Source organism: Littorina saxatilis, linkage group LG3 (genome assembly GCF_037325665.1).
Source record: "Littorina saxatilis isolate snail1 linkage group LG3, US_GU_Lsax_2.0, whole genome shotgun sequence".
Classification (NCBI taxonomy): domain Eukaryota; kingdom Metazoa; phylum Mollusca; class Gastropoda; order Littorinimorpha; family Littorinidae; genus Littorina; species Littorina saxatilis.
In genome coordinates, this window is record NC_090247.1 from 2,893,352 (window position 1) to 2,916,267 (window position 22,916).

At 42.4% G+C, this 22,916-nt stretch overlaps 2 protein-coding genes and 1 long non-coding RNA gene across 4 annotated transcripts in view; 2 read left to right on the top strand and 1 right to left on the bottom strand.

Annotated features, from left to right (window-relative positions):
* Positions 1 to 2,144: 2,144 nt before the first annotated feature.
* Positions 2,145 to 4,723, bottom strand: LOC138960823 (uncharacterized). The gene is made up of 2 exons (XM_070332468.1): positions 4,053 to 4,723; positions 2,145 to 3,397 (listed from the first exon to the last, which is right to left on the bottom strand). The coding sequence occupies exons 1-2, from the start codon at positions 4,489 to 4,491 to the stop codon at positions 3,006 to 3,008; spliced, it is 831 nt and encodes a 276-aa protein (XP_070188569.1). The 5' UTR covers positions 4,492 to 4,723; the 3' UTR covers positions 2,145 to 3,005.
* A 7,362-nt stretch (positions 4,724 to 12,085) lies between these two features.
* LOC138961392 (uncharacterized) lies at positions 12,086 to 12,331 on the top strand. Its single transcript, XR_011454170.1, has 2 exons — positions 12,086 to 12,162; positions 12,209 to 12,331. It is a non-coding gene; the product is annotated as an uncharacterized lncRNA (long non-coding RNA).
* An 8,303-nt stretch (positions 12,332 to 20,634) lies between these two features.
* The window catches only part of LOC138961393 (BTB/POZ domain-containing protein 6-B-like), a 47,493-nt gene continuing 45,211 nt past the window's right edge, over positions 20,635 to 22,916 (top strand). Inside the window, exon 1 of one of the 2 annotated variants that reach the window (XM_070333007.1) lies at positions 20,635 to 20,828. Coding sequence is in view for 1 of the 2 variants with exons in the window: in XM_070333006.1 (XP_070189107.1) it covers positions 21,375 to 21,407 (33 nt within the window). In the remaining variant the exon portion in view is untranslated. The other variant, XM_070333006.1, reaches the window with a different exon arrangement.

Sequence of the window (22,916 nt, forward strand, 5' to 3'; positions counted from 1 at the left end):
CGCATACGTTTTGGGCGACAAAAGCCGTTGGATTCAGAAATGTAAATCTATAATCTAGTACATGCGAGCACATGTCACAATTGTAAGGAGTGAGAAAGATGGACAAAGCGAAACCGCTTCTTCTTCTGCGATCGTGGGCTGAAACTCCCACGTACACTCGTGGTTTTGCACGAGTGGATTTTTGCGTGTATGACTGTTTTTACCTCGCCAATAAGGCAGCCAGTTCGGCATTACTAATGTGAATTTTCTACTGGTGTGTGGTGTTACTCTCTCCATAAAACCACTGAAACACATCTCCCCATCCCCCCAGACACACACACACACACACACACACACACATACACACACACACACACACACTCACACAAACACTCACACAAACACACACACAAACACACACACATCCACCCACCCACACACACACACACACACACATACACAGTTCCATAGCGGTAGACGAGGTTACTTTCTCGTCCACGAAGGCGTAACAGGAATCCCCAAAAGAGACCCAATCATGCCTGCAATTCGCGCACTCTGAAAGTTCACAGAAATAACTACATGTTACAAATACCAAACTACCATGCAGTACACTTCACAGCACTGTGCCGCACGGCTCTGCAATACAAAATATACATCACAGTAAATACAATACAATACATTACAATATAATACAATACAACAGAACACAACAGAACACAATAGAACACAACACAACACAACACAACACAACACAATACAATACAATACAATACAATACAATACAATACAATACAATACAATACAATACAATACCACATTAACATGCTTCCATTTGAAACTTTGAGGTCGTCATCGTGGATTGTAATTCAATCAAGTTTGCGTTTTAATGAAACAGATACCTGTGATTGGTCAGAATGCCCCAACTCATTAAAAATTACCGGTCATTAATTGTCGATGTACACTCGCTAAAAAAGCCATTGGCTACCTGCTGGCGAGGCGCATTGATACAACCTCAACTAGTCTCGGTTAGCTTTGAGGGTCATTTTACAAGTAGGAAATATGAAGGCCAACGAAATACCGAGACCATAGGGTATGCGAAGTGATGACGTCGAATACGTGACGTAAGTTGATGCACGAATTCTTCCGGATTACGTCAGTCAATTCCAAAGATCGCTTCTGTGATGAAAAGAATTTGTTTTAGAGTTTGCTGTCCAGAAACCCGTCAAAAAAGAAGGGAAATGTATGTGAAAGAAAAAAACAAACAGGAGCAGAGTGATAAGATAGGAATACAGAGACATATTTTGGGGGACTTGACCCTTGCGGGTAGTTGGACTGAAAGTAGTGTGTGAACAGAACAGAACCAATTCTGTCTGTTGACAACCGTATGAAAGCAGGAAAGAGATCGTCGTCAGATTGAATTACAATAACATTAACATGCTTCCATTTGAAACTTTTCGGTCTTCATCGTGGATTGACGCCCTCCCAAAGCCTAATTGAAGCCCTACGGAGCGAATGACCGGTAATTTTTATTAAGTTAGGGAATTCTGACCAATCACAGGATCGGTTTTATTAAAACGCCAACTTGATTGAATTACAATACAGTACAACGTTTGATATATACAGGTTACTTACCACTGCTGCCAACGACTAACGTTAGGAAAACAGCCACTGCAATCTTCATGTTTTCTGTTCTCTCTTACGTCGAAGAATCTGATTTTTTCACCTGAACGAAACAGGGTTGAACCGACTTTTGCGCAACAGTGTGTGATTATATAATTATAAGCTATCTTAGTAAGAATCTACGCCACCGTACATTGACAAAACTGATGATGTAATTCTTTCTTATGAGGTAATACACCAATGCAGGCCTATTTCAAAATGTCTGGTTCTCATCTCGTTTGGAAATGGGGAGTGAACTCCTTATGTACTGTGAGGCACTGTGTTGTAATGAAGCTGTACCAGTGGTTGAAATGCCGATTCAACAAGTGCGTCACACACACACACACACACACACACACACACACACACACACACACGCACACACACACACGCACACACACACACGCGCGCGCACACACACATACGAATAAACACACACACACACACACACACACACACACACACACACACACACACACACCAAATCAATCAAAACAAGTCCAACATAGCTACATCAACAACAAGAAAGTTTATTACATCAAATGTTTTATTTAATCACATTTATAAAGAAGCGGCATTTTTCACGAGTACGTCGGTTGAATGATCTCAGTGTGAAGAAGAGAAGATATATACAGCATACAAGCATCAAACAACAGTTCCAGACGTTGCTCATATATAATATAATTATATCAGAGTGCATTATGCATGAGTCTTCAGATGGAACAAGTAAATCAAATTCAGATTGTACATGTGTTTTTCGAAAGTAGAAAGAAACATATAGAAAGGAAAAAGAATATGAAAGTGTTGACCTTGACGACGATTTGTGAAAGCTTACCCAGTAACCTGATTACGCTTGATTTCATGATTTATTCAGCTTCAAAGCTGGGTAGTGTACCGAAACAGCTGTGACGCATCTAGGACATGAAAACCCTCACTATGTACACTACATTGGGTGTGCACGTTAAAGATCCCACGATTGACAAAAGGGTCTTTCCTGGCAAAATTGTATAGGCACAGATAAAAATGTCCACCAAAATACCCGTGTGACTTGGAATAATAGGCCGTGAAAAGTAGGATATGCGCCGAAATGGCTGCGATCTGCTGGCCGATGTAAATGCGTGATGTATTGTGTTAAAAAAAAATGCATCTCACACGGCATAAATAAATCCCTGCGCCTTGAATATGTGCGCGATATAAATTGCGTAAAAAAATAAAAAAAATAAAAAAATAAATCCCTGCGCTTAGAACTGTACCCACGGAATACGCGCGCGATATAAGCCTCATATTGATTGATTGATAAAAACCCTCAAGACTTTGAAAACACTTTCAAGTCCAAAAAGAACAAGAAGAAAAACATCACCTCCATTCTAGTCAGCTTGGATCAGAAACCCAGAGAACACGGTCAAAAAACTCCCCCTAATCGATGTTGACCCATATGAATGCTGCGTCCACACTTTTTCACCTGCTTTCAAGTCAATTGTCACGAGTGAGTTCCCTTGATCATTCCTCTTCCCTCCGCTTGCGTATGCATCATCGAGAGCGACGCCATTTTTTATAATGTTGATCGACACACTGAGTCCGTTGTCTACGCTCATGACATCGAGATGAAATACGTAGAGACCGGACACTGGTGACGTAAAGATTCCCGTCTTCGCGTCGTAACCGTTGGCAGTGTTCGTGACGATGTGGTCAAACCGCAAGATGCCGTGAACGCCAAAGTCTTGGATAGGGTCAGCGGAGAAGTAGACAGTGAATGCCACTGAAAAAGGAAAAGTGAACACTGGAGTTACAGAACGTATCTTTAACTGGTAAAATTCAAGTAAAGCGTCCCAACATTAACATGTGTTGTCAACAATACACAATGTGGTTGTCAACAATACACAATGTGGTTGTCAACAATACACAATGTGGTTGTCAACAATACACAATGTGGTTGTCAACAATACACAATGTGGTTGCGTTCCTTGAACATGAAATACGAGGACTTACGAAATGGATCGCATATCCTTGTCAAAATTATTACAAGTAATTTTCACCAGATTTTGCTACTTGCAGCACTATGACATTCTTCTCTCTGTCTGCAACGTGTAAAACGTACAACAGCTTCCTGAATTCGGTTAGCTCAGGTGGTAGAGCACTGGACTTGTGATCCAAGGGTCGCGGGTTCGATTCTGGGTCGGCACGGACACGGGAAAACTTTATGTGCAGATCCTTGGTTCCGAAAGGCCCCCACCCTCCCCGTGCTCGGCATGTGTACTTTTTTTTCCCAAACGATCGAGGGACCCGAAATGCCCGTTTGAAAATGCTAAAATTCTGCCAGGCCAGCCACTGTACCCCTGCCTCGATTTGGAAGCCCCTCCCTTTCATACACGAGGCACTGCCCTGTATTTTCTCTCTCTTTCTCAATGACTTACCTTGTCGTGTCGTGGATTCCAGCCTGTTCTTGAGCGTGCTGATTTCTAGGGACTGCTGATGGGACAGGCTCTCTAGGGCTGCCAGTCGGTTCAATGCCAAGGTCAGCTGTGACTCCTGTCTCTGGATCACCGCCCCCTGCTGCTGTAGCAACGTCTGGACAGAGTTCAAGGTCGTGTCGTCCGACCTTTTGACCTTGGGTCCAAGGGTGTCTGCTGGCGCAGCAATAACGAAGGCTGATAGTGTAAACACTATGCAGAGCTGTGGAAGGATGAAACGCGGTTCCATCGTTGCTGCTTCTCGACCTACTGTTTGAAATTCAGTGGCACAGTATACGACGGGGAAAATCTCGTGCAAACCCCATCTGCATATGATTGTTTGCCAGCCGGTGTCCATGAATAATTTGGTACCTGGTGACGACCAAAATCTGCCCAGAAACATTTTTAAATTTAAAGATTGGAAATCTGACTGCCCTCACCTACCACCCCCGCCCTCAGGTGAAGGGACCCGGAGGATTGTGTTTAAAATGCGCCCATTCATAAACGGATATTCCTTTCGAATATACTATTTCCAAAACGCTGGCAAAGTTATGAAATCGACCATTTGTTCTTGAATGGCAGTATATACCACAAAACAAGAACAGATTTGACTTCGAGTAAATAAGAACAAAATTCTAGCTTTCAGTCTGCAGAATTGTGGGGAGGGGAGGGGGGGGAGAAACAGTTGTAAAAGGCCCCATGAAGAAACGACCTGTTTAAATGTGGGCTAAACTGTTGCAACACACCGCTTTTAAAACTGTCAACTGATGTCGATTCAAAACTACAGACTCTAAGTCAAAGTGCATAGACGATAAGGGGCAGTGATAAGACCATGCTCAACATTTTTTGGGGGTCAAATTCTTATCTTCGCCATTAATGTTTATAGTATTAAAAAGGACTGCTGAGTTAAATTTTGATTTTGCTGTGCATGAGTGTGTGTGTGTGTGTGTGTGTGTGTGTGTGTGTGTGTGTGTGTGTGTGTGTGTGTGCGTATTACATAGTGTGTGTGAGTATGTAACAGTGTGTTGTTGTTTTTGTTGTTGTTGTTGTTGAACAGTGGCGTTTGGTTTCTTACTTTCTATCTATTAGTAAAGTGTAACACATTCAAAACCTAACTTGTTTTGAACATGTACATAAAGCTAGGTTTGTAGTTTGTAGTTAAAGGGAAGAAACTGTTGTTTTTTAGGGTTTTTAATTAGGTTGTTAACTGGGTTTTTTAGGGTTTTTAATTAGGTTGTTAACTGGGTTTTTAAGGTTTTTTAACAAGGTTTTTAGGTTTGGGTTTTAACTGGTCTTTAAGGTTTTGACTTTAAGATTTTGGTCTTTAGGTCTAACACTGTTCTTTAGTCATTGTGTTTGATTTTTGGAAGTTGGGTTTTGTTGAAAAAGAAAACTCAAGAGAATAAAAGAAGTTTGAAACATATTTCTGTATTTGTGTTATTCATTTAACACATAATATCCCCTACCCCCTTTCTTAACATAATTGGTTTTTCTAAATATAACTTGAAGGGTCAAGAGTGTTACAAAATGGCGTCCCTGGGTGGGCTAGGGGGTATGTAGAAATATTAAACAGTAGTAAAACCCAGTGTTCTAGTGCCGCTTCATCATGGCCAGTGATGGCCAAGAACTGAGCTCTCGGACAGATGTGTGTGATCGTGAAGGCATGACACCGCGCATGCTGGGACGTGGACGGGGGACACCGTTGGCGCGGGGGCTGTACACCACCCCTGGTTCCATTACATCCGACAGTGGTCTTTTCATGCCGACATCCACTCCCGAAGTTATTCCAACAGCATCAGGTGCGCCCATCATCGTCCATGTGAAGGCACCCACTCAATCTCCTCGTTTGGGAATTTTTACGGGGACTAAACCAGGCGGAGGCGCGGAAGTCAACTTCAACGACTGGAAGGAACGTGTAGAACAATTCCTTGAGGAGGAGAGAGAAGAAGGAACAAGACTGTCCCGAGTCCGTGCCAGCCTTAGGGGACTGGCGAAAGTGCAAACCAAACAATGCACCACAGGCGGAGACATTCTCTCCACCCTTCAGTCTATCTATGGGGCTACAAAGACTGTGGAGGATTTATACCTGGAGTTTGTTCAGATGTCGGCCACCAAGTCTGAAACCCCAGCAGATTTCCTTACAAGACTATGGGCAAAATTCAGCGAAGTAAACAGGGATAACCAGTATACCAGAGATGAAACACAACGGAAGGTGTACCATTTGTTCATGACACAGCTTAATCAGCGTCAGCCTATGTTGGCTCTTGAACTGAGAAATCTCCATGGCCTACCGGGTGTTGCCAGTCCAGACCTTGCCCATGTGCTTCGGCGTGTAAGAGAGTTAGAAGCACCAGGAGTGGCAGTGAAAGCTACCACGGCAGCAGTGGGTGTCGCTAGTCCTCAACCAGAGATTGACTACGAGAAATTATCTACCATGGTGGCTCAGAAACTGCAGGCGTCTTCGCTGGTGTCGGACATCAGACAACCGCATCCACAGAGAGACTCTCCAAATCCACAAATGAGGGGGGCGTGCTACGTGTGCAAGGAATTTGGACACTACGCACGACAGTGTCCAAACAGACGTCGTGACAACAGAAGTGAGCAGTTAAACTACCTACAGTCAGGGACGAGAGGCAGCCGCTGACTGATGAGAATGTTCATCGCCTCGAAGAAGCCGCCAACATCTTGGAGTCGGGAGAACTGTACAAACATTCTGTTCGACTTGCTGCATCATTGATGGTGACAGTGCAGCCAGGGAATACTATGGAGCTGCGGGGTTCGCTGAGTGCAGCAGATCATAGCAAGATGGACATCTTTGCTAGAACAGAGGAGCAGTTACCGAGTGGACTTAAAATCGTTAGTGCTGAAGTACGGAGTGATGAACAGTCGGTGCGCATTGTGTTGCATAACTCGTCCAGACGGAATGTGACAATTGATTCCACAGTTGTGCTTGCTGAGTTGCATTCATCTAACGATGCCACAGACATTGAGTCCTTAGTTGGACCTAGTTTTGAAACTTCATGTGTCCTGAAAGACTCTGTAAGAGCAAAATGTCTGATTGATAGCGGAAGTCAAGTGTCGATACTGAGTGAGTCACTGTTCCGAGAACACTTTGATCAAGATGATTTGAAACCACTTGAAGGACTTAAAGTGACAGGGGCTGGGGGGCACAACATTCCTTACCTGGGGTATGTCAGGACAACTGTAGCATTTTCGTCAAGGGTTGTGGGGGTTGATGACTGTGTTGACACCATGTTCTTAGTATGTGCGGATACAGATTACTCTATGAGAGTTCCTGTGATCATCGGCACAAACACTTTAAAACTGCTATCTAACCATTGTGAGCAGGTGGCAGGCAGGGCCTTTGTACATACACATACTCTGGCAGAAGAGGTCCGTTTCATGTACAAAGATTTGAGGAGGGATGACACAGGCCGTCTTGGGTCTGCAAAATTGTTAGGCCCTGAGGTTGTTGTGCCAGCTGGAGAAAGTGTGGAAGTGTCGTGTATTTCCCGCATTGGTACACTGGGTACACGTGATTCAGTTCTTGTCCAAGAGCCAACAGTAAAACCTCTACCAGAGGGAGTCAAAGTTGTTGCGTGCAGAGTGCCTGCTAGCTGCCTGCCTAGATTCAAAGTCATTTTGTGTAATGATTCTGATCATGACATTGTATTGAAGAAGCACCAAGTTGTTGCTGATGTGTATGTTTTCAGCAGCACATATGATTGGAAGCATGTGTACGACACTTTGATACAGCATGATGATGATGATGTAGCCACAGGTGAACAAAACAATGTCCATGATAGTGTGCATGCATGTTCTGTTGATGTTGATGTGGATGCAGGGAAAATTCAGACTGAGAAGATTGAATTTAAGTTTGGTGAAGAAACACCAGTGGAATGGCAGACTAAGTTTTCTCAGAAACTGCAGTCCTTTCAGGATGTCTTTGTTCGTTCACCTTTTGATATCACTGCTGCTGATACAGAACCAGTTGACATCGAGTTAGAGCCAGGTCCAGCAGTGAGGAATAGAGCTAGGCCGATACCCCCTCAGGATTTTGAAGACTGTCGAAGACATATTCAGGGCCTTTTGGATGCGAAGATTATTCGGCCTTCAAATTCTCCTTTTGCTTCCCCCATAGTTCTGTGTAGGAAGAAGAACGGTGATCTGAGGCTTGTATGTGACTATCGAGCAATTAACGCAAGAACCGTTAGGGATAGTTATGCAGTGCCGAAGATTGAGGATTTGTTCCTGACGTTGAGTGGGGCGAAGTGGTACACATCTATGGATTTGTGTAAGGCTTACTTCCAGATTCCAATGACTGAGAGAGCTATGAAAATTTCGGCATTTGTGACTCCCTTCAGCGTATTTGAATGGGCTCGCCTCAGTCAGGGATTATGTAATGCACCGGCCCAGTTCCAGAGAATACTAGAAGGCACTTTTCGAGATATGAACTTGGTAGAACTGATCATTTTTCTCGACGATTTGCTGGTCCATGGAAAAACTTTGGAAGAGCTAGAAGAGCGCACTGTGAAAGTGTTAGAGAGGCTACGAAAGTTCAAACTAAAACTTGACCCAGCCAAGTGTGTTTTTGGAGCAACAGAGATCAAACATCTTGGTTTCGTCATTTCTGAAAATAACATCAAACCAGACCCTGATAAGCTTTCTGCTGTCACTTCCTGGCCCAAACCCAAGACAGTTAGGGAAGTAAAACAGTTTCTTGGCTTTGCTGGAGTATATCGCAGGTTCATACCAGATTATTCTGCAATAGCGAAACCTCTGAATGACTTGACCAAGGGTTATGTGCCCATGAAGAGCCGTGGTTCTCAAAAGAAAAAGCCAGGCGTTCTGAATCTGTCTTCTGATATAACCGCCGCCTGGGGTGAGAAGGAGGATAGGGCATTTGAAGCTTTGAAAGAGGCGTTGACAAGTGATTTGGTCCTAGATATAGCTGATAGAACTAGGCCATTCTTTCTGCATACTGATGCGTCGCTTACTTCCTTGGGAGCTGTACTTTACCAAGAGTTTGATGGACAGATGAGAGTGATAGCCTATGCGAGTAGGGGGCTAAACAAATCTGAGCAAAACTACCCGGCTCACAAGCGGGAGTTCTTGGCATTAAAATGGGCTATGGGCGAGAAGTTCAGGGATTATCTTTTTGGTGCGAAGGTTACAGTAGTGACTGATAATAATCCCCTGTGTTACGTCCTCAAGAATGCCAAACTGGATGCAACCTGTCACCGGTGGCTAGCGTCGTTGTCGCTCTTTGATTTTGATTTGAGATACAAACGTGGCGTGACCCATGTTGAGGCAGACCGTCTGTCCAGACGTAGGCATTCTCCACCTGAGGAAGACGAGGAGTATGTGAAGACTATGGAAAAGATATCTTTTTTGATGGATAAAGCAAAGGCTTTTGGAGATGAAAATGATTGCATGGTTGTGGACCAAGATTCTGTGCAAGCTATTTTTCAGGCACACAGGGTATTTCGCACGGTTCATTCTTGTGGTCAGACTGTAGGGATAGGGGATGAGAAACAGGATAGTTCAGAGTCCGATTTGGATGAGGAGTTCATTCCTGCTGTTGAGCTCTTGACGAAAGACCCGTCGTTGATCCCTGAGAATATTTTGGACCCCAAAGAAGCAGTTTTTGACACTGTGTCACATGATGAATGGGTAAAGATACAGGGGGAGGACACAAACTTGAGAAAGGTGATTCGAGCGTTGAAAGAAGGAAAAGAGTTGGTAGCGTCAGAGTTGGATTCCCAAGAGTTCAGAGTGTTCTGTAGGGAAAAGAAAAAGTTGTTTCTGAGAAACGAAGTACTGTACAGAAAAGTAGAGGAGGAAGAAGGAGTTAGGTGGCAGCTAGTCATTCCTAGTGTACTGAGAAAAAAGGCTCTGTCAGGTGTCCATGAGGATTTATTCCATACTCATTTTGATGACGGAGTTGTACAACTTCGAAAGAGATTTTTCTGGCCGTACATGGCACGTGACTTGGAAAAGAAGATTCGACGCTGTGGTCGATGTGTACGGAAAGGGGCGTCACAACAAAAGGCACCTATGCAGTCGATTGTCACTACTTTCCCGTTGGAGCTCTTGTCCATTGATTACCTGACAATAGAGGTAAAAGGTCAGAAGCAGAATATCTTGGTGATACTTGATCATTTTACTAAATTCGCTACTGCAGTCTGTACAAAGGATCAAACTGCGAAGACAGTTGCTACTGTGTTATGGCAAAAATGGTTTTCAGTGTACGGATTTTGTGCCAGGATATTGTCTGATCAAGGTAGAGATTTCGAATCTCAGCTAATCAAAGAGTTGTGTCAGTTAGCAGGCATACAGAAGTGTCGTACAACTCCGTACCATCCTAGTGGAAACCCGGTTGAGCGGTATAACAGGAGTTTGCTCAACATGATCAGAAGTCTAGAAGATGATAAGAAATCGGACTGGAGAAAGAGTTTGCCAGCTATAGTACATGCTTATAACTGCTGTAATCATCAAAGCACAGGGTTTTGTCCCTACTTTCTCTTTTTCGGAAGGCATCCTAGGCTACCAATAGACTTGGCGTTTGGTGTTGATCTAAACCAGTCAAAGAAGACAAAATCTACCAGTCAGTATGTGAGGGACCTGAAAAGTAGACTGTCGGGGGCATATCAGAAAGCTGCTGAACAAATGAAAAAGTCTAGAATGAGGAACAAGGTCAGATATGATTCTTCAGCTCATGCTGCAGAGTTAGAAAGTGGAGATAGGGTTCTTGTTCGCAGATTAGGGCCTAGACTAGACAGCAAAGTCACTGACAAGTGGGAAAAAGATGTGTATGTGGTGATATCCAAAGCTGAAGGATTGCCAGTGTATACGGTACAGGAGGAAAGAGGTTCTGGACCCAAGAGAACTTTACATCGGAATTATCTGTTACCTATTGGGGTTTTGGATGAGAACTGTTCAGAAAAGCTGACTAGCCATAGAGAACCAGTACAAAACCAAGATAAAACTGAGACGAAGTCCAAGGAGAAAGGAGCAGAGTTTTGTGAGGAAACTATAGATCAGGAGTTTGACATTGAAATTACTACTGAACCAAAAAAGTTGAGGGTTGAAGCTCCTGTGCTTGTACCGCAGAAGGTGGGGACAGTAGACGAGAAACAAGAATTAGAGGATGTTACTGATGTGCAGACTGTAGAGTCTGGGGAGGTCAGTGGAGAGGTTCCAGATGATGGAAACTCTAGTTGTAGCACTAGCAGTGGAGATTCTGAGTTGGTTGATCAGAATGATGAGGCTAGTGGTGAGTCTGCAGATGAAAATCCTGAACATCAAACTGAGAGAAAAGAGCTCAGGAGGTCTACAAGACCGAGAAAACCGGTGGAAAAACTGAATTTGATGCACAGTGTGAGTGGCAGGGTAGATACGCAAACGCAAACTGTACCTGTTGTCTGTGTGTGTGGGAAAGTTGAAGATTTTCGTCCACCTGATTTATCTGGGGCTTACCTAGATGAAGAACTTGTAGACTGTGTGATGAATCAGTTGAGTGTTTTAATGGAAACACCGCTAAAGAAATCCAGGGTGGTTTTCATTGAGAGAATATTAACGGGGTTAATGCATGTTTGAGTGCATTACGTAAACAGTGGACTACTGTTTTTGTCAGTTGTAGTTTTGACTGTGTGTTGGTCGGCATCAGGCTAACAGTTGAGTCTTGGGTATTATGACAAATTGTTTTGTTGGACTGTATGAATGGAGTTTTGGTTATTAGCAAAACATAGTAATACAGTTATTTTGTTATTATGTAGTGTATGGAGAATATGTAGACTGTAGAATATGATGTAAAAAGAGAAATTGATTTTTGTATTAGGAGTTAGTTTTGTTGTTTTTGTTAAATGTTCTTATTTTTCAAATGGAGAAACATTTTTCCTCAGGAGGGGTGAATGTAACACATTCAAAACCTAACTTGTTTTGAACATGTACATAAAGCTAGGTTTGTAGTTTGTAGTTAAAGGGAAGAAACTGTTGTTTTTTAGGGTTTTTAATTAGGTTGTTAACTGGGTTTTTTAGGGTTTTTAATTAGGTTGTTAACTGGGTTTTTAAGGTTTTTTAACAAGGTTTTTAGGTTTGGGTTTTAACTGGTCTTTAAGGTTTTGACTTTAAGATTTTGGTCTTTAGGTCTAACACTGTTCTTTAGTCATTGTGTTTGATTTTTGGAAGTTGGGTTTTGTTGAAAAAGAAAACTCAAGAGAATAAAAGAAGTTTGAAACATATTTCTGTATTTGTGTTATTCATTTAACACATAATATCCCCTACCCCCTTTCTTAACATAATTGGTTTTTCTAAATATAACTTGAAGGGTCAAGAGTGTTACAAAAGCTATTACGATATGTTTAACAAAGGACTGGTCAAACTTGTTTCTTATCAACACGCTATATCTCATTGGTAGTTTTTGTCTACTTCAGCAAACTGTCTTACATTATGTCAGAGCAGAAACTGACTCGTTCTTGAAACTGTACATACATATAGTTATATGCGCAAGTAGTTGTACGAGCACACAGTTTCATGCGATCACAATTTTACACTTTCCAAAACAAATTTGTGAATGTTCGTTCCTTGAACTTGTAGTGTAAACCCCTCTATTCCCCTCACCCCCCCCCCCCCCACACACACACACACACACCTGTCCCCCTCACCCTCCCTTTCTCCCACTCAGCTGATCGAGTACGTGCTACGACAGACCTTGAAAATGTCAAAAAAGATAATAAAGATTGCGGACTCTCAAGTTTTAAGAGTGAACATCCGGTCCAAGAGCACTCGTGGTATTGAAACCTACTCCATGTATTCGACCTTCGCTGAAGCAGGCCGACATTTTGACCCGATGAGCGAGAGCAACGCAAGGGAGATAATCGCGTTGAGCTCTTGTTCTGGTTTCGAGAAATTGTGACATGGATTACTGGTCGTGCCATAAAGAATGCTTGTCAGTTGACCTCAGTTGTTTGCTTCTCGTGTAGACGATCATGTCACATGTGCAACACCACATATCTTTGTTGTGTGTGTGTGTGTGTGTGTGTGTGTGTGTGTGTGTGTGTGTGTGTGTGTATGGAAAGCCGTTTGGCTCATAACCTATACGCGCGTAGTAAATAATTCATACGCGCGTAATAAATAATTCATACGCGCGTAAGAAATGATTCATACGCGCGTACTAAATAATTAATACGCGCGTAATGATTGATTCATACACGTGTAATAAATAATTCATACACGTGTAAGAAATGATTAAATACACGTGTAATAAATATTTCGTGCGCGTGTAAGAAATGATTAAATACACGTGTAATAAATAGTTTATACGCGTGTACGAAATGATTAAATACACGTGTAGGAAAATATTTAAATACACGTGTATTTTAATCATTAGATACACCTGTAATAAATTAAAACTTGAATCGGAAAATATACGACTTGCAAAGCAACAACTCTCGTCTATTCTACTTCCGGTTCGCGCGCGATTGATCTCTCAAAATGGCGACGCCGCTAGAGGGGATTTTTTTGGATCAGACCCGCCGAAAGGTGAACCATTGCATCAATTTGTTGCAAACCTTCTAAAGTGACATTGACGTTTGCCGCTTCCGCCATCTTGAGCTGTAAGCGTGCAAAGCGAGGCGATGAAGACGCATAGAGTCGAGTGTTTTTCATGTGGATTCCCAGTCCGAGTTTTTAAGTCGCTTAACCACGTGACTCCTGCATTTTTAACGCTTGTATGAAATATTTATTACACGCGTATTTATTCATTTATTACACGTGTATGAAAAATGTATTACACGTGTATTTAATCATGTCTTAAACGTGTAAGAAATGATTAAATACACGTGTAAAACATTGTTCATACACGTGTAAGAAATGATTAAATACGCGCGTAATAAATAATTCATTCGCGCGTAATAAATAATTCATACGCGCGTAAGAAATGATTCATACGCGCGTACTAAATAATTAATACGCGCGTAATGATTGATTCATACACGTGTAATAAATAATTCATACACGTGTAAGAAATGATTAAATATACTTGGAGGCTAAATTGTGACCACCGTCCCCACCTACCTCCCTCCCCTCCCCCAACCTCGGTTACCCCCCCCCCCCCCCCCCACAACCTCAGCCCCCCCCCCCACCCCCTTCCATATCCCCTGTTCTTTGAACAACCCACCCTACTGTCTATGTCTGTGTCTTGTCTAGGTATGTACGTGTGTATACGCTCTGTTGATAAACTCGGTGTATGATGTATGTTATGTTGTGTTTATGTGTATATAAAGGAAATAAAATTGTATAAAAAAAAAAAAAATAAAAAAAAAAAAAAAAGAAATGATTAAATACACGTGTAATAAATAATTACACGTGTATTTAAACATTTCTTACACGCGCATGAAATGTTAATTACACGTGTATTTAATCATTTCTTACACGAGTATGAAATATTTATTACACGTGTATTTAATCATTATGCTATTCCATAGCATAAGAAACAAGTCGCGTAAGGCGAAAATACAATATTTAGTCAAGTAGCTGTCGAACTCACAGAATGAAACTGAACGCAACGCAACGCAGCAAGACCGTATACTCGTAGCATCGTCACTCCACCGCCCGTGGCAAAGGCAGTGCCCGTGGAATTGACAAGAAGAGCGGGGTATTCGTTGCGCTGAGAAGGATAGCACGCTTTTCTGTACCTCTCTTCGTTTTAACTTTCTGAGCGTGTTTTTAATCCAAACATATCATATCTATATGTTTTTGGAATCAGGAACTAACAAGGAATAAGATGAAAGTGTTTTTAAATTGATTTCGAAAAAAAACATTTTATAATATTTTTTATATATTTAATTTTCAGAGCTTGTTTTTAATCCGAATATAACATATTTATATGTTTTTGGAATCAGCAAATAATGGAGAATAAGATAAACGTAAATTTGGATCGTTTTATAAATTTTTAGTTTTTTTTACAATTTTCAGATTTTTAATGACCAAAGTCATTAATTAATTTTTAAGCCACCAAGCTGAAATGCAATACCGAAGTCCGGGCTTTGTCGAAGATTACTTGACCAAAATTGCAACCAATTTGGTTGAAAAATGAGGGCGTGACAGTGCCGCCTCAACTTTCACGAAAAGCCGGATATGACGTCATCAAAGACATTTATCAAAAAAATGAAAAAAACGTTCGGGGATTTCATACCCAGGAACTCTCATGTCAAATTTCATAAAGATCGGTCCAGTAGTTTAGTCTGAATCGCTCTACACACACACAGACACACACACACAGACACACAGACACACACACACACACACGCACATACACCACGACCCTCGTTTCGATTCCCCCTCGATGTTAAAATATTTAGTCAAAACTTGACTAAATATAAAAAGATAAATTACACGTGCAATAAAAAATAAATACACGTGTATTAATCATTTATTACGCGTGTATTTATGTTTTATTACTCGTGTAATGGTTATGAGCCAAACGGCTTTCCATATAGAGTGTGTGTGTGTGTGTGTGTGTGTGTGTGGTGTGTGTGCGCGAGTGCGTGCGCGCGCGTGTGTGTGTGCACGGTGTGTGTGTGTGTGTGTGTGTGTGTGTTTATGTGTGTGTGTGTGTGTTTGTGTGTGTGTTAACAACGGATAAGAGTATCCTAACAGTGACAATACACGGCTGTCAGTAGCATCCGCTTAAAGGCACAGTAAGCCTCCCGTAAACCATCACAGAGCTCCCCGAGCGTCTAAATACAGTACAAGCATACTTCCATTTGAACGCTCACCGAACGGGAACATCCTGGCTGCTTTCTGTCGAGCGTGAGACATTTTCAAAGAATTTATTTTCGTAGACTTGTTCGTTAACAACAACGGCGCCTCGTTTTTGCGCTAGACCTAACTTTTAAAATTTAAATAATAAATTGACAGCTTGTTACACAAACATTCATTAATCATAAAAGAATTCGTTTTTCATCAAGACAAGATCAGAACAATTCGAAGTTGTGAAAGTTTAAAAAAAAGAAAAGCCCGGAAGCAGGGTCACGCAAGGGTCGTAGCAGACGAAGGTTTATCAGTGCAAATCGCCGTTCCTCTCAACAGTCAAAAGCCATCGCTAGAGTTCTTGTGAACCACAGCCGTTGTTTCGTGCATAAAAAACGTGCTATTGTAGATAAGCTCACATCTAGTCGCATTCATGACTAACTGACGACTGCATTGTGAAAAAGGAAAACTGGATCACACGGGTTCACGATGGCTCAGGGGTAAGATAAACCACGCAAAAATAAATTCTTTGAAAATTGTTCGCTCTTTACGGAGGGCACCTAGGATGTTCTCAATTGGTGAGTGTTTAAATGAAAGGGTGTTTGTACTGTGTGTAAAAGCCTGACCGTATCTGTGATGGTTTACGGGAGGCTTACTCTGCCTTTAATGTTGGAACCTCAGGGCAATGAAAACTTTTTATGACATAAAACCGGCTTGATCAGGATGTTTTTTTATTTTTCATAATTTTTTTTCTTGTCTCAAAACCTGGGGGGTCCTGCAATCCGACTTGATCAGGAAACGAAAGACAACAGGAACGTGTGTAAAAGTGCCTGGGTGGGGCAAGTCGATCAAAAAATTGTACCCTTTAACCTTCTACTTTATTGCTGCAGTTGTACCCCCTTTTGGGTGGGGACGTAGCTCAGTTGGTAGCGCGCTGGCTTTGTAGCCAGTTGGTCGCTATCAGCGTGGGTTCGATCCCCACGTTCGGCGAGAGATTTATTTCTCGGAGTCAACTTTGTGCAGACTCACTCCGGTTTCCGAACACCCCCGTGTGCACACATGCGCACGAAAAAGATCCCACGTTCACAGCGAAAGTCTCAGGGCTTGGAAAACGCGAAGACACGCATGCATCATCTCTCGTCTCCGATTATCATGATCGTATTTCGATACTTTGACTTCTTCTTCTTCTGCGTTCGTGGGCTGAAACTCCCACGTACACTCGTGTTTTTGCACGAGTGGAATTTTACGTGTATGACCGTTTTTACCCCGCCATTTAGGCAGCCATACGCCGCTTTCGGAGGAAGCATGCTGGGTATTTTCGTGTTTCTATAACCCACCGAACTCTGACATGGATTACAGGATCTTTTACGTGCGAACTTGGTCTTGTGCTTGCGTGTACACACGAAGGGGGATAAGCCACTAGCAGGTCTGCACATAAGTTGACCTGGGAGATCGGAAAAATCTCCACACTTAACCCACCAGGCGGCCGCGGCCGGGATTCGAACCCTCGACCTTCCGATTAGGAGGCCGACGTCTTACCACCACGCCACAGCGCCCGTCGATACTTTGACGAGACAAACCCAATGCTGGTGTGTCGAAGAAGACAGCCACAGCGGGCTTGTTCGAATCAAAGTATCACACCAATACCTGTCCCAATATAGACCAGTTGCTGTAAGAGGACGTTAAACCCTAATAGTCTGAAGAAGACATAAACAAACAATACCTTTACAGCGAACGAGTCTTTAATACAATTAATCGATTTTCACTAAAGTCTGTATATGACATTATGCCTTTACAGCGAACGAGTCTTTAATACAATTAATCGATTTTCACTAAAGTCTGTAAATGACATTATGCCTTTCTAGCGAATGTTTTTAACTTTTTTCTTCTCGATTACCTTGTATTTATTACCACAGTATTTTAGAAGGCATTACCAAGCAAAGCCTTTCTGCGAACGAGTCTTTAATACAATTAATCGATTTTTACAAAAGTCTGTAAATGACATTATGCCTTTCTAGCGAATGTCTAGCTGTTTTCTTCTTGATTCGTTAGTTAGTTAGCTATTGCTTTTCGGGTCCAGCGGACCATAATAGGCCAAATCAGGACCCCTCTTCTTGATTACCTTGTATTTATTACCATAGTATTTTAGAAGGCATTACCAAGCAAAGCCTTTCTGCGAACGGGCCTTTACACTCCATGTCGATCTGAATTACCAGTACACTTCTTCCCAGGGTCTTACTGGCCTTTACACTCCATGTCGATCTGAATTACCAGTACACTTCTTCCCAGGGTCTTACTGGCCTTTACACTCCATGTCGATCTGAATTACCAGTACACTTCTTCCCAGGGTCTTACTGGCCTTTACACTCCATGTCGATCTGAATTACCAGTACACTTTTTCCCAGGGTCTTACTGGCCTTTACACTCCATGTCGATCTGAATTACCAGTACACTTTTTCCCAGGGTCTTACTGGCCTTTACACTCCATGTCGATCTGAATTACCAGTACACTTTTTCCCAGGGTCTTACTGGCCTTTACACTCCATGTCGATCTGAATTACCAGTACACTTTTTCCCAGGGTCTTACTGGCCTTTACACTCCATGTCGATCTGAATTACCAGTACACTTTTTCCCAGGGTCTTACTGGCCTTTACACTCCATGTCGATCTGAATTACCAGTACACTTTTTCCCAGGGTCTTACTGGCCTTTACACTCCATGTCGATCTGAATTACCAGTACACTTTTTCCCAGGGTCTTACTGACGCTAAACCGTTGCGCAATCATCATGAAGCCGTCCAGGTCTTTTTGGGGGGATTGGTTCCTTCTAACACAGCCGCTTGTAACTATTCAATGCCACAATAATTCTCTCCTGGTGGAAACAGATCGTTTTTCATTTAAAATCCGGCGTTATTAAGTTTAGTTACAATCCAGAGTAGATATGATCATAAAGTACGAAATGTCAATTTTGTTCAAGTAAAATTTGGGGGGGGGGGGGGGGAATAGGCTACGTACTGGTCTACAAAAGTAACGCAAGAATGGATGCTGCCTCTAAGATTATTGGCCAACACATTTATATGTGCTCTCAAAGTTGAAACGCAACAAAGCACTTCGTCTGTAATTGGAAACAAGTCGCGTAAGGCGAAATTACAACATTTAGTCAAGCTGTCGAACTAACAGAATGAAACTGAACTCACTGCATTTTTACAGCAAGAGCGTATACTCGTAGCATCGTCAGTCCACCGCTCGATGCAAAGGCAGTGAAATTGACAAGAAGAGCGGGGTAGTAGTTGCGCTGAGAAGGATAGCACGCTTTTCTTTATCTCTATTCTTTTTAACTTTCTGAGCGTGTTTTTAATCCAAACATATCATATCTATATGTTTTTGGAATCAGGAACCCACAAGGAATAAGATGAAGTTGTTTTTAAATCGATTTCGGAAATTATATTTTAATAATAATTTTTATATTTTTAATTTTCAGAGCTTGTTTTTAATCCGAATATAACATATTTATATGTTTTTGGAATCAGAAAATGATGAAGAATAAGATGAACGTAAATTTGGATCGTTTTAAAAAACATATTTTTTTTTACAATTTGCAGATGTTTAATGACCAAAGTCATTAATTAATTTTTAAGCCACCAAGCTGAAATGTAATACCGAAGTTCGGCCTTTGTCGCAGATTACTTGGCCAAAATTTCAATCAATTTGATTGAAAAATGAGGGTGTGACAGTGCCGCCTCAACTTTTACAAAAAGCCGGATATGACGTCATCAAAGGTATTTATAAAAAAAAAGAAAAAAATGTCCGGGGATATCATTCCCAGGAACTCCCATGTCATATTTCATAAAGATCGGTCCAGTAGTTTGGTCTGAATCGCTCTACACACACACACGCACAGACAGACAGACAGACAGACACACACACACACACACATACACCACGACCCTCGTCTCGATTCCCCCTCTACGTTAAAACATTTAGTCAAGTTGTAGTCAAAACTTGACTAAATGTAAAAAGACTCGATCTACTTCAGATTGCCATGCTGTATGGATACAATTAAAGTAACTGAAATATCACCTCTGTTAGTGACTGATGGCCTAGTTCTCGAGCGTCTACTTTAATACTTTAAACGAAAGTAACACAACAAATTTACGAAAGTTTTCAGTTCCAACAATGTACATTTTAAATATGTTTGATGCTGCAATGACCTTTACTATATATTTTGATTCTCTTCTTATCAACACAACGACTCATAAGACTGACAATTACTGATTTACTGACAATTACCGATTCTTCACGCCGTCACAGGTCTCAAACCATTTTAGAGACATGAACAGTTGAAACACTGAAAAGTTGCAGGATAATTTCATTTTCATTTTCATTTTCATTACTTTATTGTCCCATCGCTGGGAAATTCAGGTCGCTTCCTCCCCGTGGAAAGCTAGCAGCAACGGTGTCGCGCTACCCAGGTGTCTGCGTGTTTAGGTGTATTCAGCCACCTGCACTTATGGCAGAATGACCAAGGTCTTTTACGTGCCATTGTGATGACACGGGGGTGGGACATGGCTTCCGTCTCTGGGTCTGCACATAAAGTTGACCCGTGTCCGTCCCGGCGCGAATTCGAACCTGCGACCTTTCGATCACAAGTCCAGTGCTCTACCAACTGAGCTACATAAGCGATTCAAGTCAGTATTTAATTCAGTCAAATTACAAGCGCCTGTGAGGGAAATTTTACGGAAACGCTGTCGCATGTCGCCGCATCGCGATACACACACACACCACACCGCACCGCACACACACAGGTAGTCCAAACAATCCGTTGGGATCGATAACCACACAGTCGGTCGTCTGCTTCACTCCACTCTCCTCCATTTTCATCGCTGACGTTCTCCTCGAAGAGCGACGGCCGTGGAGGAAGAGACGTCCAATTGTTACAGGAGCAGGTCTCTCCGCAAAAGGGCTTGGGACTTGGAAATACAGACAGGTAAGCGCGGACATTTTTAGATGCAATTTGCAGATCAAAGCGGACTGAAAAACTTGGTCTGGTTTTCGGATTGGATCGGACGGTTGTGTCGGCTTACATAACGACACTGGCTCTGTTGGCTTTAGCTCGTGCGTAAGCGACCTTGCTCTATGTGTCGTAGTGTTGTTATTTGGAGACATTTCTTTCTTTTGACTTGGGTGTATGTATAGTGTGCGTGTACTTTTGGGGTTCAACTACTTGTCGTCGTTGAACCCTTTCTGTGCAATGAAGGGGTAGTCTCGCGTGCGACCCATCTCAGTGATTGACAGAGGGAGAGCGAGAGAGGAAAAGGCTAAGAGGATGTTTGTCATGTCGTCTTGTGGGCAAATGGAGTGACATTGTCGTCTGCCAAGCGAGTGTGTTGTGACGGGTTGTGTGACCGAGACGGAGCGTGCGGCCTTGGTTAGCCTATCGGTGTGTTGTGCTACACAGAGTGTGTTCGGGAAATCGTCCGCCTGGTGTGTGTAGTGTGTGTTACTGTGCAGTATTTTGAAAACACTTTCATAGATGTCAGCTGGACGCCCGTCAGCCCGTGACCTGGTAAGGTTTCGCTTTGTTCGGCCCTTTCCTGGTTTCCTTCCATATCTCTTTCTGCCATATATGTATCTCACTGAGTCTTGCCAACATTCTCTTATATATATATAATATATTTGTATATGCTCTCTTTCGATCTCTACCGTTAAATACAGCTTTCCTGCTGCTGTCTTTGTTTGTTAATTGTTCCGTAATATCTCCTGCGATCTTTCTTTGTGTTATTTCTTTCGATTTCTATTTCATTCGGGGCAACTACTTCTGTGTTTGTATGAGTTTTGATTCGAGTGCCTAGCTGTAATGACAAATAAGCTTACTTACACGAGTGTCAAGAACTGCAGCGACTTTGAGGTTGATATCGTTTATTGACAGGTGTGACGATCGGTATTGACATTCTAAATATAGATCCCAGTTATCAAGGATTTTTTTCCCGCGGACGTTCACATAATTATTCTGGCCAATCCCTCAGTCTCACGTTACGCACGCAGATCACGTACTCACACCCAGACAGAAACACAGATAGTCAGACAGGCACACAGACAGACACACACAAAGACAGACAGACACACACGCACACACACACACACACACACACACACACACACACACACACACACACACACACACACACACACACACATACACACACAACCACAACCCACCTCACATACAGACAATCAGAGAGAGAGAGAAAGAGAGAGAGAGAGAGAGAGAGAGAGAGAGAGAGAGAGAGAGAGAGAGAGAGAGAGAGAGAGAGAGACAGACAGACAGACAGACAGACAGACAGACAGACAGACGGAGAAGACATAGACTAGACAGACAAACAGACTGACAGAGAAGACAATTTTTCTTTTCAAATCAAAAAAAGTGCTTTGTTCTTCAAACTCACACAACAGAATGTATGTTTTGACACAATCTAAACTACCATCATTATCAAACTTTTCATGACGGATATCAAGTTAGCCCGATGTCCTGCTGATTACCTGTAAGACAATCGAAGAAGGATGTAACCCCGATTGCGAAATGGAACATATAAATATGTAATCGTGACCCGTTATACCAGTGCAAACACACGCACCCCTACTCAAACATACAGGAACACACACACACACACACACACACACACACACACACACACACACACACACACACACACACACACACACACACAAAGCAACTGAGTGCGCTACTCGATCATTTACAGAACACAGGCTCAGGAACAAATAACCCGCCAGCACTCGTACGTCGCCTGCGCACATTTACTTTTCTTTTCTTTTTCGAACCTGAAACCCAAGGCCAGGACCAAGGGTCACAAATTCAGTGGTCTACCAATTAAGCTACCTGGGCTGGGGACCACCAAGCGAAAGTGGGTGCCATTCAACCGGGAGAGAACAAACCGCGGGGTCTGATTCGTTAAAATCACAACAACTTTCAATTTCAACCAATTCAACACCGTGACTGGATTCCAACCAGTTGGTAACTTTCTCGTTAACCTCGACCCAGGTCACCTTGGACAGA